Consider the following 12,301-nt stretch of genomic DNA (forward strand, 5'->3'; position numbering starts at 1 on the left):
TTTACCTGGGCAGCTAAGATTCAGCCATCTTGACCTCATGCTTGGTCAATAATGCATATGTATATAACCTGATTTAATACATATGCCTGATATAACCTCTAGAAATCTATGAACAGCATAAGGGTCCCACTCAAATGGTGTGACCATTTCTATGTTTTAGTATGATAATTTCATAATGCTTCTTCTCATCATTTTCTTTATCCAAGAACTGTATGCATAATGAATTATGGGGGTGTGTGGAAATTTTTTACCTTGATTATCATCAATATACACTTATTGTAGTTTACTTAGGATATTTAATATTGTTGTTTCTGTGTCTACAGAAAACGCTATTCGGCAATGGCACGTATCTGTCACGCGCATTTGTCACAGCATTTGCTCCTCTCTGATTATGTAATTTTTCTTTCATTCTCTAGTGAAAGGATCGAAAAAGAAGCCAGCAGTTTGACCATTTGAGCCGACATACAAAAGTCCAATCACTCTTCGGGATTCGATTTCTGGATTTCAATTGAGCTCTAGCTCTAGCTCTAAATTTATGGACAGATTTCAAATAAAATAACTTGTGACGAAAGCGGCCTTCAAGTTACCTGACGCATGGTCCGCAACCCCGCGAAAGTGATTTGTAGGGAAATGGAGCGCTCATGCTAAAAACAAGCTTTCGCCCCTTTTCCACGTTTTTCAAAGCTTTGTGGTGATCATCCTTTTCCTAACTCTTCAAATTTCCTTGGCAACAGCGACAACAGCTTTCGCTATTCTAGGTAAAGTTAGGTTTCTTTATGATAATCGCACACCGTTCCACGAGTTTGCGACGTTTCTTAATAGGAGCAACTTCAGAATACCCCGCAACTCATTTACATGTCAATGAATAAGAATAGCGTCTATTGTGTTATGCCTCGATCTTCAGAGCCTCCCGACACATGTAAGTGAGGCGGACCAAAGTTGCGGGGTATTCTGAAGTTTAGCCTTCTTAATATAACAAGATTCATCAACAACAGAAGTCAAGCTCGTGGTGTGGCACATACCTTACAAAGTGCTATTCGACAAGATCACCACTTAGATCACGTTCAGTAGATCATGTAGAGGGTCGTGAAAACCGTTGATAGCTTTTATCGTAAAAATCTTCATTGGGAGTTTACTTCAGGATATAAATGATTCCCTCGATATCAACGACCTTTTTATCTCAAATCTATGTTTAAAATGCTAAAGTAGGAGAAATAGTAACGTTTCCGTCGAATGAGATGGAATTCTAAAACCGCACGAGATACCAACACCAATAACAATCAAATGAGAGAAACTCCTAGAAGTCCCCAAGGTCCTAACGAAAAAGGAAGAGAATCTTAAACGCGCACGAGATATACACAAACCAATAACAATCAAATGCAGGAGAATCCTAAAAAGGCGTTGATATTGACACAACTATTCATTGAAGGAGAATCCTAAAAAGTGCACGAGATACCAGCGTAACGATCCAATGAAAGAGAATCCTAAAAGTGCGCGAAAGACTAACATAACAGTCCAATTTATGAGGATCCTAAAAGTGCACGAGCTACTAACGTAACAATCTAAAGAAAAAAAACATAAAAGTGGACGAGATACAAACCTAACAATCTACTGAAAGAGAATACTAAATGTGTGCGAGATACAAACGTAACCAGTCCGGGCCATAACCATTTCTGGATACTTGATGACGTCACCAACATGGATGTCGTAGTGGGACATCGAGGAAACTCACTCATTACTTTATTCGAGCCCTAGTGACTTGGTTCCCTACCCATATCCCATGAAACCTTGCAAAATTACAGAAGACAAGCAGTTACACACAACAAGCAAAGAACTGATGGTGATCGCGATGACGTGAAGGAAAAATTCAGATGAAAAGTCGGGTGGAGGTCCATGTTGCGAAGGGCTCGATCGAGGAATAACCTCTATTTAGTTGAGGTTTTCAGGTATGCAACATTTTTTTTGATTCCTAAAAAATATCTTTTAAAAAACTAGAATAAATTTGCTTCCAATTTGTCAAAATTCCAATCGAGTGCACGAGGTTTTTGCTCGAGTGCACAAATGTTGAAAGTCTGTTAGTGTGCAAACTACCAGACGGATTCCTTTGTCAGTTCAGACCATCGGAGTATCGTGTAAACCATAAATTTTAACCATACGTTGTGGCCGGCCAATTTAAAGTAAAAGGACAATTATTTATCGGACCTTTATAAGCCTACATTGTGAATTTCAGATCAAGCCAACAGCATGGATGAACACATTCAGTATCTCGAGACACTTTGTCGTCTTTGTGGCACAAATCTGCCACGGACCTGGGTCAGTGCTACAAACAAAGAATCTTTTCAATCGGAGCTCTGGATGAAATTTCGAATCAATGTCGATCTTGACATCAGAGAGATTCATTCAGCTAAGGCGAATGCACACTAAAAAATAATTTCAGGAAACCACGGATCTAACACATAAATGTGATTATCCAGCGAGTAAGTTCTCCTTCGGGCAAACATAAAACAAAGAGGTATTCGTTCACTGAGCTCTCACATCTTCAGGTATCGTATCCGGGAAATGTGCGATAAGAGCGGCATGAAGATGAAAGTAAAGAAATCACATTGGTGGAAAGCCTTGCCGAAGTGTCTCTATTACAGCATTCCGGAAACAAAGGTTGGAGTTTAACTACACGAACTGATGAGAGTGAAATTTTCGTCTAAAACCACAAGGGACTTGTCTGTAATTGTGAAACTCGTTTAGAAACACCGCTCGTGCTTTCACATTTTGCAGTGATTACCTAAACAAACTTTCTATACAGGGTGATCAAATCAAAGGGTAATTGTAAAGGACATATTATTGCTGACTAAAAGCTGTAGGACCGAATTTGTAGTGTTCTGAGACCTAGATTCTCCCGCGAATCGATCAATAGCGCGCAAAATACCTTGTATGATTCTCTTGCATTGAATTCGATCATGTGTATTCGTCTTAATATAGATTGTGACTACTTGATTTTATTTTATCCCACTCATGTATTTATTGGCGTTTATTTTCCAGGTATCATAATTTCAAGATCAAAGCTCCACGTGGAACACCGCTTGTTATTCAAAGTGAAGACGACAACACGTATGACTCGCATGTACTGGCTTGTCTTCTTCCACGAGAAATGGAACGCATTCCAGAGGCTCTACGAGAAGTCCAGATTTTCAGCAGATCGCAGAGAAAGACATACACTTTAGGAGATGTCAAAGGGCAGCAGATCGGCACGGTTCAGCACTTTCTAAACATACAGCTGCATGCTTTGCTTCGATGTGGCAAAATAACCAGGAATTGAAGGGTAAGTTACTGTTTTCTTGCTTTACTGTTACTTTTTCGTAAAGGTTTGATGGACTGAAATTGATAATGTCTATTTAAAATCGGAGAGAAGCAAGATATTGTCTTTCCTCGACCTATACTGGAGAGAAATGAAATTGTCCCGATTCCGCGATCTCACACCTCACTCGTCCCAATTGTTATCAGTGCGGGTTATTTGGTTCAACCTTATTTAATTGGTTGTGAAAATGAAATGAAATTGTCCCGATTCCGCGATCTCACACCTCACTCGTCCCAATTGTTATCAGTGCGCGTTATTTGGTTCAACCTTATTTAATTGGTTTTCTTGTAACCCAAAATAGGGAAATCAACGGACAGTAACATCGAGGCCAAGCTCTACCCAGAAGTTCTCCAGATACAAACAGGCTGGCGGAGGAGCTTTTATTCCTGTGACGCTCTTGGTGGAAGGACCACAGCCTTACAAAGAATTTGTGCTAGAAAGAATCCGCTTTACTCTTCCAGAATGCGAGAATGTCGGGGACATGCATGTTGAATGTTTGAAATAAACGAATATTTTTAATGGTATCTTACGTCCAGTCCTTATTGCCGAAATTTTTTCGGCTTACTACCGCATTACAACATGGCCGCCACAAAAAAAAAAAAAAAATCAGCTTCTTCTTGTTTCCAGCACCTCTCGGCCAAATTTGCTTTGTTTTGGTTTTGATCTCACCCAATCACAAAGCTCGAAACCGATATCCAGAAATGGTTATGGCCCGAACTGGTAACTATCCCATCGCCAGAAATCAGGGACATTTCGAGCCCGCTAACAATTATCAGCGGTATGTCGTATTACACTCCGGAACAATAGAATATCAAGAGAATTCAATATGCCGGCGATCACGGCTCGGTCTGCAAAGAAGGGTGTTTCGTACCAAGACTTATACAATTTTAGCACCGCAGATCCTCTATTTGATGAAAAGAAAAAGAAAAGAAGACCTGCAAGTAAATCTTTGGGATTTTTTGAGGCAGAGCGATGACATGATGTCAGAATTTTGATTTGCTTTAATTTAATTTTCGCGCTAAGACTACTGAATTTGCATTCAATGCCTGGTATATTTTTATTCCGAAAAAGAACCGAGAACTAATTTATTTCCCTGCAAGAACATAAACAAATATGGCCGACGATTCGAAGATCAGCGTTGCTCGTGTTTAACTATTTCAGTCATAGCTTTCAACATGGCGTCTCGTAACTTACCCAACATGGAAAATAAGGGATATTCTGGCGCGTTGGGAACTTTTTTGATGGGAGGAAATGGCAATTTTACAGGATATTTGGACGATTCGAACTCTGTAGCAGTCAATTCGATCGAGAGCAGTAGACTTTATTGATGCACTTTCCTGTAATAGGCGAGTGTTTGGGATGGAGAACGACGGATTTTGAAGAACTGTATGGCGACCTAGGTAAATAATCAATGACAAAAGAACTGGCTCGGGAAGTAGGTGGTTTTTATTTATCGAGTCTCTGTGAGGTTTGATGAATAGCAGAATCAGTACTGAATATGTCTCGATCGAGAGCAGACGGGACCATGAGCTCCTGATTGTTATATTTTAGAAATTTTACAAATTTCCATACAGTTTCTTATATTATTTGGACGCCATTATAGACGAAAGCGCGGCCGCCATCTTGTCCAGTATTTCTGCCGATGAATGAAAGAGAATCCTAAAAGTGCGAGAGATACAAACGTAACAATCCAATGAAAGTGAATCCTAAAAGTGCGCGAGGTAGAAACGTAACAATCCAATGAGAGAAAATCCTAAAAGTGCGCGAGATACAAACGTAACAATCTGATTGAAGAAAATCCTTAAAGTGCGCGAGATTCTAACGTAACAAACAAATCCTAAGTACACGAGATACTAACGTAACAAACAAATGAAAGGAAATCCTAAGTATACGAGATACTAACTTAACAATCGAATGAAAGAGAACCGCACGTGCGCGAGATAGAAACGTAATCGAACGAAAGAGAATTCTCAGAGTAGACGACATGCTAATGTAACAGTCCAATGAAAGAGAATCCTAAAAGCATGCGCCACATACTAAATCAGCAAACGAATAAAAGAGAATCTTAAAGGATTGCAAGATACTAAAGTGACAATCGAAATAAAAAGAGAATCCTAAAAAAGGGCGAGATGTTAAGAAAATAATCCAATAAAAGAGAATTTTTAACGTGTGCTAGGCACTAACGTAACAATCGGATGAAACAGAATCACATGAAAGAAAATCCTAAAAGTGTGCGAGGTACTAAATAATGTAACACTCGAATGACAGAGAATCCTGAAAGTGCGCGAGATACTTGCGTAACAATCGAATGAAAGAGGACCCCAAGTACACGAGATAGAAACGTAACAATCGAATGAAAGAGAATCCTAAATGCACGAAATAGAAACGTAACAATCGAATGAAAGAGAATTCTCAGATTAGACGACATACTAATGTAACAATCGAACAAGAAAATCCTAAAAGTGCGCGATATACTAACATAACAATCCAATAAATGAGGATCCTAAAAGTGCACGAGCTACTAACGTATAAATCTAAAGAAAAAGAATCCTAAAGGTGCACGAGATGCTAACGTAAAAATCCAATGACAGAGAAACTTACATTTTCGCGAGATAAAACGTAACAATCCATTCAAAGAAAATCGTAAACGTGAGCAAGGTACTAACGTAACAGTCGAATGAAAGGGAATCTTAAACGTACGTAAGATACAAACGTAACATTCTTTTGAGTTTTTGAGAGTTTTTAGAGAGGTAACTGTCTGCGGCAGTCTTACTTCAAGAGCATCCTGAGAAAAGAAATCAGGTCACATGGCAAGATCTCCGAAAATACATAATTAAGCCACCGCTTTCTCCAAATACTGCAAAGATGAACGAGAGCTCCCTCGTGAAAGGTCCTAGAGTTGGATACAACAAGCGCGGGTGAATTTCTGTTTATACCAAAGGAAGGAGAAGCTGACAACATTGTTAGCAGAGAGTCATCTGACAAAAAGTTCCTCCATGTGTGCATCACGAAGTCTCGCAACAAGGGCTTCATGGGAGGTACGGACCACACCTGGTTCTACTTGACGGTAGACACCTGGTTCTCTTTATGTTTCCTAAGCATCCATACTAATATCAGTTATGAAGTCGTGTCGGAAATGATATGTGAGAGTGAAGTTTTGAGTTTACAGCTGAGCTGAAGCTTTGAGTTTTATTAGGGTGATTACTCAGAAAAAAAAAAAAGTTATCGAACAATTTTTTTAAAATTTCCTTAAAGGTTCCCTACCAAAGTCTGTGGCGAAAAATACAATTAAGAAGATAGGTCACCGTGCTTGTTTAAAAGATGTGGTGGGCCAAACTTACCCTATTTATGCCTGTACTGGCGCTAATCACGCGCGTGCTTTCATCAGTTCAACGGTACATTTTTAGGTAGGTGGAAATTGATTTTTTAAATTTCTTCCGTTTAAAGGGGATTACTGGTACACAAGAAATATGCATATAAATATGTCATTGTGCTCCTTCAAGAGCATCGTACCTCTTTGCCTGGTCCATTTATTGAAAAACAATACCGAACAAGGTATTGTGCACGGCATGTGCGCGCTTATTCAGCCGATTATCTGATTTTATACGCAATACAGGATGTGCAGTGCAATACTGAGGAATCACCTCAAGGATTAGAACGATTGGTGGAATTCGTCATTCTTTATAGTAGATTATTCAAAGACAGATACGCTATTGAGAAATAATTTATACCTTTGTATACATTTAAGATTTCCACAGAAGTCAGGCTTGGAAAAGACGGATCCGTACCGATAAAAGTGAACTTGATTCCAAACAACAAGGAGTCATAATTGCCGTTATCCAACGCAAGGCTTACGTGCACGAAGCAAATGGTCATAAAACTTTGATGGTGGTGGTGCTTTTCGAAACGCGTCCCCTTTCAAGAACCACAAACGCGTGCCAAAGTATATATAAATATTTGGATATCCTGTGTAGAACATTGGGCTGAAGCATTTCGTGACGCGTGAATTTTTCTCAAATTCGTGCGTGAAATAGGATCAGGATCCCTCCCTTCCTTGGTACCCTCGTACCAGCATAACCTGGACACCAACTTCAAGCTAAGCAGTCGAAACTGGAAATTTAACGACAACGGACCATCGTATTTTCGAAACCGCTCACCCTATTTTATCAAAAAAAAATACATGAGCAGCAAGTTCCATACTGGTGAGTTTCTCAAAAGTGATATTGATTGTGTGGACATAGCGAAGGAAGGATGTGGGGTCAGAAGCGAGGGTGATGTGAAGATTGAGTACAAGTCCATCAATCTCTAATGCGCAGTACTCTCACAGAAAGAGGTATTCCAACATGCAGAAGTCCAGCAACGAAGCGCTTGAAAGTATAAATCATGAATTACTACAAAGTATTCTATACGAAAATAACCTTCCGTCGAAAAAGAAAAAAAAAACCAAAGAGGGTAGCCTGTTGCAGGCGTTCAGTTCGTAAAACGGAACGAAATTGTAGACGGTGAGAAAGCAGCGGAGAAGTGAAAAAGTGAGGAAGGTTGGGTCGAGTCGGCTCGGGTGAAGAACATTCAACATGATAACGATAATCGTTATTTCGGTCTCGAGATCATGTTGAGAACATTACGCGACTCGACCCAAACTTCTCTCGTTTTTTCACTCCTTTGCTACTATCACGCCGTTTACTATCGCGCTTCGTTTTAATAACTAAACGCCTGGAACAGGCCGGAATCAAGGCTAATAAAAAACATATGATAGACGTTATCTCCAGCTCCTTTGCCATCAGCGGGTCAGTTAGGAATCTAAGTTGACACTGATTCACGATTATTCTGTACTCACTGCAGCTTACTCAATTCCCACTTAACTTTTACCTCTCTCTCTCTCTCTCTCCCTCTTTCCCCCCCCCCCCCCCCCCCCCCCCCCCCCCCCCGCCCCCCCCCCTCTCTCTCTTCGGATATTGCTTTCTTTATTGAAGAGTGTATTTTATCTTACGGGTTTTATAGCTTAGTGACAAAGAAGAAGGACCCAGCGAAATGATTTCACAGGCCAGTTTAGCTCAAAAAGACCAAAAACAGGACCACAACTACTGTAGACAGGCGCATTATCCATCCGTACAGGTAGAAATGTAATGAAAACCTAAAACGTTTAATTTCGCGGGTCTAATTTGTAAAAAAGTCGAAAATTTGAGATTCCTGGCGAATTTAAATCCCTATATCAAATTCAAATCACAGCAAAAAATGATCAACATGTAATAAAAACATCACATACAGGATATGATTGACAAACACACAAATTATTAACTGGTCTCACTGTTAAGTTCTATTTTGAATCTTTTGTTGTCAAATGACGTAATTTTCGCACATGGAGACGTGAATCTAGCTATCACCTTCATCTGATGCGCACCAATTCTTTAGAATAACTTTCGTACACTCGTCACAAGTTGTCACTTTGAAAACTAAAATGAAATTGAGAACGCTCCAGTCGCGAAATTTAATTTTTTTTTTTTTCATATTTTCCTATTGCGATCGCGAAAATAAAACCCTCGGGATATACCGTCTCGCCATTTTCCCGAAAGTGGGTATCAATAAGGTACGCACATTGCTTGTGTGGTGGACATGCGTCTGGTTAGTTGAGAGAGTGGCGGGAATTTCTAGACCAATAGCAGACTGATGTAATCACAAAACTATAGTGGTACAATGTTGTATTACTTTCAACACTCAGTTGATCTAAAATGTCGGCATTGATTATAAAGCTACGTTCTGAATTCTCGGTATGTGACATCATCTTGACCTATCTTGTTCCCATTTGTCATAGACTTTGCTTAATTGACCTCGAACAAGTGCCAATAACCCTGTTACTCACCTCAAAGAATCCAACCAAAGGCCAAGACCTTAACCCTTAACTTAATTTTACTCTCTACATAATACGTAGTTTCCTTTTTAGCAGTAATTTTAGGATGTCTCCAACGCTCCGTGACATCCTAAGAATGGATGTGAAGCATACTGCATCAAACGGAATTCCTTAATTCGCGTGCTTTGCTATAGCGGTCAAAAGATAACTGTAGAAAAGCTGCATACCAACTTCAGGTGCATTCCTCTCCCCTTGTTTGTAGTGTTCGCGCAAGTTCAAGTCATCGTTAAGAATGCCCCTTGTTAAAATTGTCAAACTGTGTGATCTTGGTTTGAACATCCTACCCAGACTAGAACAGAAAGCGCCGCCATGGGTCCGTCTGGGGCCGGCAGATTACGTCGGCGACCCACTCAGCCAAAGTAAATCGGCTTGATTTAATGTGTTTTTCTTTTTGTTTATTTTCTGTTCGCGTTGGCAATTTTTGTATTGTACGTACAACCGAATAAGTTCATTTTCTACAAATGTGCAAATGTCATGAACTGCATGCGTGGTGGTGGAGGGTCACCTGTTACGATCGCGAATTGACTCATAACGGTGCGCGCGGGTACAGAATGAGTCACGAACATTAAACACGACAATCATTTCCCTAATCGCCTTGAGAGACTTTTGTTTTGGTTGAAAATCGATATGACTTGTACTAGGGCCATAAAAATCCCAGGTCATTGGGTCAAGCGTCATTTGGGTGTCAATTACGTAATATATTTCCTCTGAGAGCCCACGATGATCTTTAAATAGCAAGCTTGTGACTAGCGCCACACACATCTTTGTTGTTTATTAAAACCAATTGCACTGAGCAAGATGAAAACTGAAAATGACCCTTGGGAATGTCTTTCATCTTGAACTTGCATGAGTTTAATGGTTTATTGCCTCGGAAATGGCTTGGAGCTGTTTAAGAATGCAGCCCGCCGTACTAGAGCGATAAATACACTCGTGGTCAGATAAGCGGATCCAAGCGCGCCTGTGATAACATATTCAGAAACGACGAAATCCAAGACATGAGTCGCGTATTCTTACTAACCCAATACACGCCCCACGCAACAGAAATGTCATCCGCTTGCAACGAAGAAGATTCCTCATCCACGCTGGCCGAGAACAACGACAGTGAATACTATGAAGTAGAAGTATTTAAATCGCAGGTTGTAACCGTGGCCTCGTGTGGTTTAAAAGAAGACTTGGGAACTGTAGAGAATATACGATATAAAAGCTGTGGTGATCCGACTGTTGTTGTGGAAGCTAACAATGGCGCGACAAGTTCACCCTTACCTGAGGAAACTAATGGCAAAAAAACTGTTGCTATTACCAGCAGTACAGAACATAAAACGAGGCGATTTAAACGGATTTCTCTTCCTCAGTGGCTTCTCAAGCCCAGCAGAAAATCTTCGCATAACTCATCTCGAATACGAAGAATAACAGGCCCGAGTGGAAAACACAGAATTTTACGGATTAACTCGGCACCCAAAACTCTCGGTCCAAGCGGAAACGGTTTTGCCCATTATGGCGACGATGATAAATTCCACATTTTTCACAAGGGCTCATCGAAAGACAGAGGACATCAACACAGCTTATCGGAATTAAAACCCGTCAAAGAAACGCGAAAAATTAGAAGGATTTCACTGCCTGCTCATGTGTTGGAAGTGGGATCACCAGCTGTAGAAACTTCCACGCCTCGCACCCCAGAGCCAACTAGACGGAATATATTCGATGAATTAGACAAAAAATTTATTCATTCTTTGCGAATGGACGATCCACGAGTCGCAATTAAAACAAGTTCAAAACCAGGGGCCGCTGGCGAGGAAAAGGTTGATAGTCCATCCCATGAAAACAACAAAGTGGCCTCTGTAGATCACGAAGGGAAATTGCCATCGCCTCGTGGAACGCGCGAGGGATCCGCTCAATTTAAAAATGTGCGGAAAGAGAGTTCCGGATCAGTAATTTTTAAACCATCGCGCCCGGTACTTAAATTGCACAAGTTTCACAACCCGGACATATTTTACGTTCCTTTGCCAGAGGATGATTCGCAGAACTTGGACGCTTTGCCACAAAAATTGTGCCGCGCGCGGCTGATCAAGCCGAAGAACGAAAACTACATGATACAAGAATGTGTTCGGGAGGAATTACAAGCGTTTCTACACGACAAGCAGTTTTGTAGTCGATCTTGCCAACAATGGTGTCTGGAACTGAGCCAAAACATTAAAACCTGCGTTCACAAAATGAAGGATTGCGAAAGTAAGATCGCTTGTGTGGTTTACATTGGCGCGCTTCGTGAACACGGTATCCACGCGGCCACTCAGTGTATATGGGTACCGAATGAAGACAATTTTATAACAGTGAAATTCAAAAATAGTTCAATGATGGCTATAGCATCGGTTCTAGCGATCAAATATGAATAAATTCCTCTTTCAGCGATACCCAGTCGTTGACAAGACTGTCCGGCGCTTATTACTTAGCGTTAAGCTTCAAACAAGCGAAGTGCTAAATAAAGAAATCTGTTATTCCTATCATATGGTATTCGTGGAGTCCATTCAAATCAAATGATCGTTACCACAAACTCAGAAAGCCTTAATTAGAGTGCTAACGAGCTATTTAGAGTGCAGTTAAGTTGAAATGTTGCAACATTTACAGATCACAAGATGTTATCCTGACACGGGTTTCTTTTACAAATGTTTCAAGTGGTATTAGTTACCATAATTGTTTGACACGGATCGATTTCAAGACCTTTACCATTTCAGCAGACGACATTCTCAAAATACTTTCTAACCTGTGTCGAGATAAAATCAGTTTTCCGGAGCTGAAAAAGGTATGTTTCTCGGGCGTGATTAGAGAAGTATTTTCCACTGATAAGAGACCAATGACCTTAACATTTTTTAGCATAGATTCTCAATGAAAGTATCATATAAACTTTTGTTCCAAGGCCCTTGCAAATTGAAAATACGCAACCAGATTCGTTAACGCTGAATAATCCCACTCCGTGTTCCCCCTATCGCTTAACTGACTGGGCTGGCTATGAGCACGTAATCATCCAATAAAATTACGAGAAACTG

At 40.4% G+C, this 12,301-nt stretch overlaps 1 protein-coding gene and 1 long non-coding RNA gene across 2 annotated transcripts; both read left to right on the plus strand.

The window, feature by feature from the left end:
- Positions 1-2,125: 2,125 nt before the first annotated feature.
- Positions 2,126-3,853, plus strand: LOC136277764 (uncharacterized). Its single transcript, XR_010716038.1, has 3 exons — positions 2,126-2,655; positions 3,037-3,316; positions 3,654-3,853. It is a non-coding gene; the product is annotated as an uncharacterized lncRNA (long non-coding RNA).
- A 5,505-nt stretch (positions 3,854-9,358) lies between these two features.
- On the plus strand, positions 9,359-12,279 carry LOC131784170 (uncharacterized). Its single transcript, XM_059100970.2, has one exon. It carries the CDS (start codon positions 10,256-10,258, stop codon positions 11,648-11,650), a length of 1,395 nt encoding a protein of 464 aa, XP_058956953.2. The 5' UTR covers positions 9,359-10,255; the 3' UTR covers positions 11,651-12,279.
- The last annotated feature ends 22 nt before the right edge of the window (positions 12,280-12,301 follow it).

Source organism: Pocillopora verrucosa, chromosome 13 (genome assembly GCF_036669915.1).
Source record: "Pocillopora verrucosa isolate sample1 chromosome 13, ASM3666991v2, whole genome shotgun sequence".
In the NCBI taxonomy this organism is placed as follows: Eukaryota; Metazoa; Cnidaria; class Anthozoa; order Scleractinia; family Pocilloporidae; genus Pocillopora; species Pocillopora verrucosa.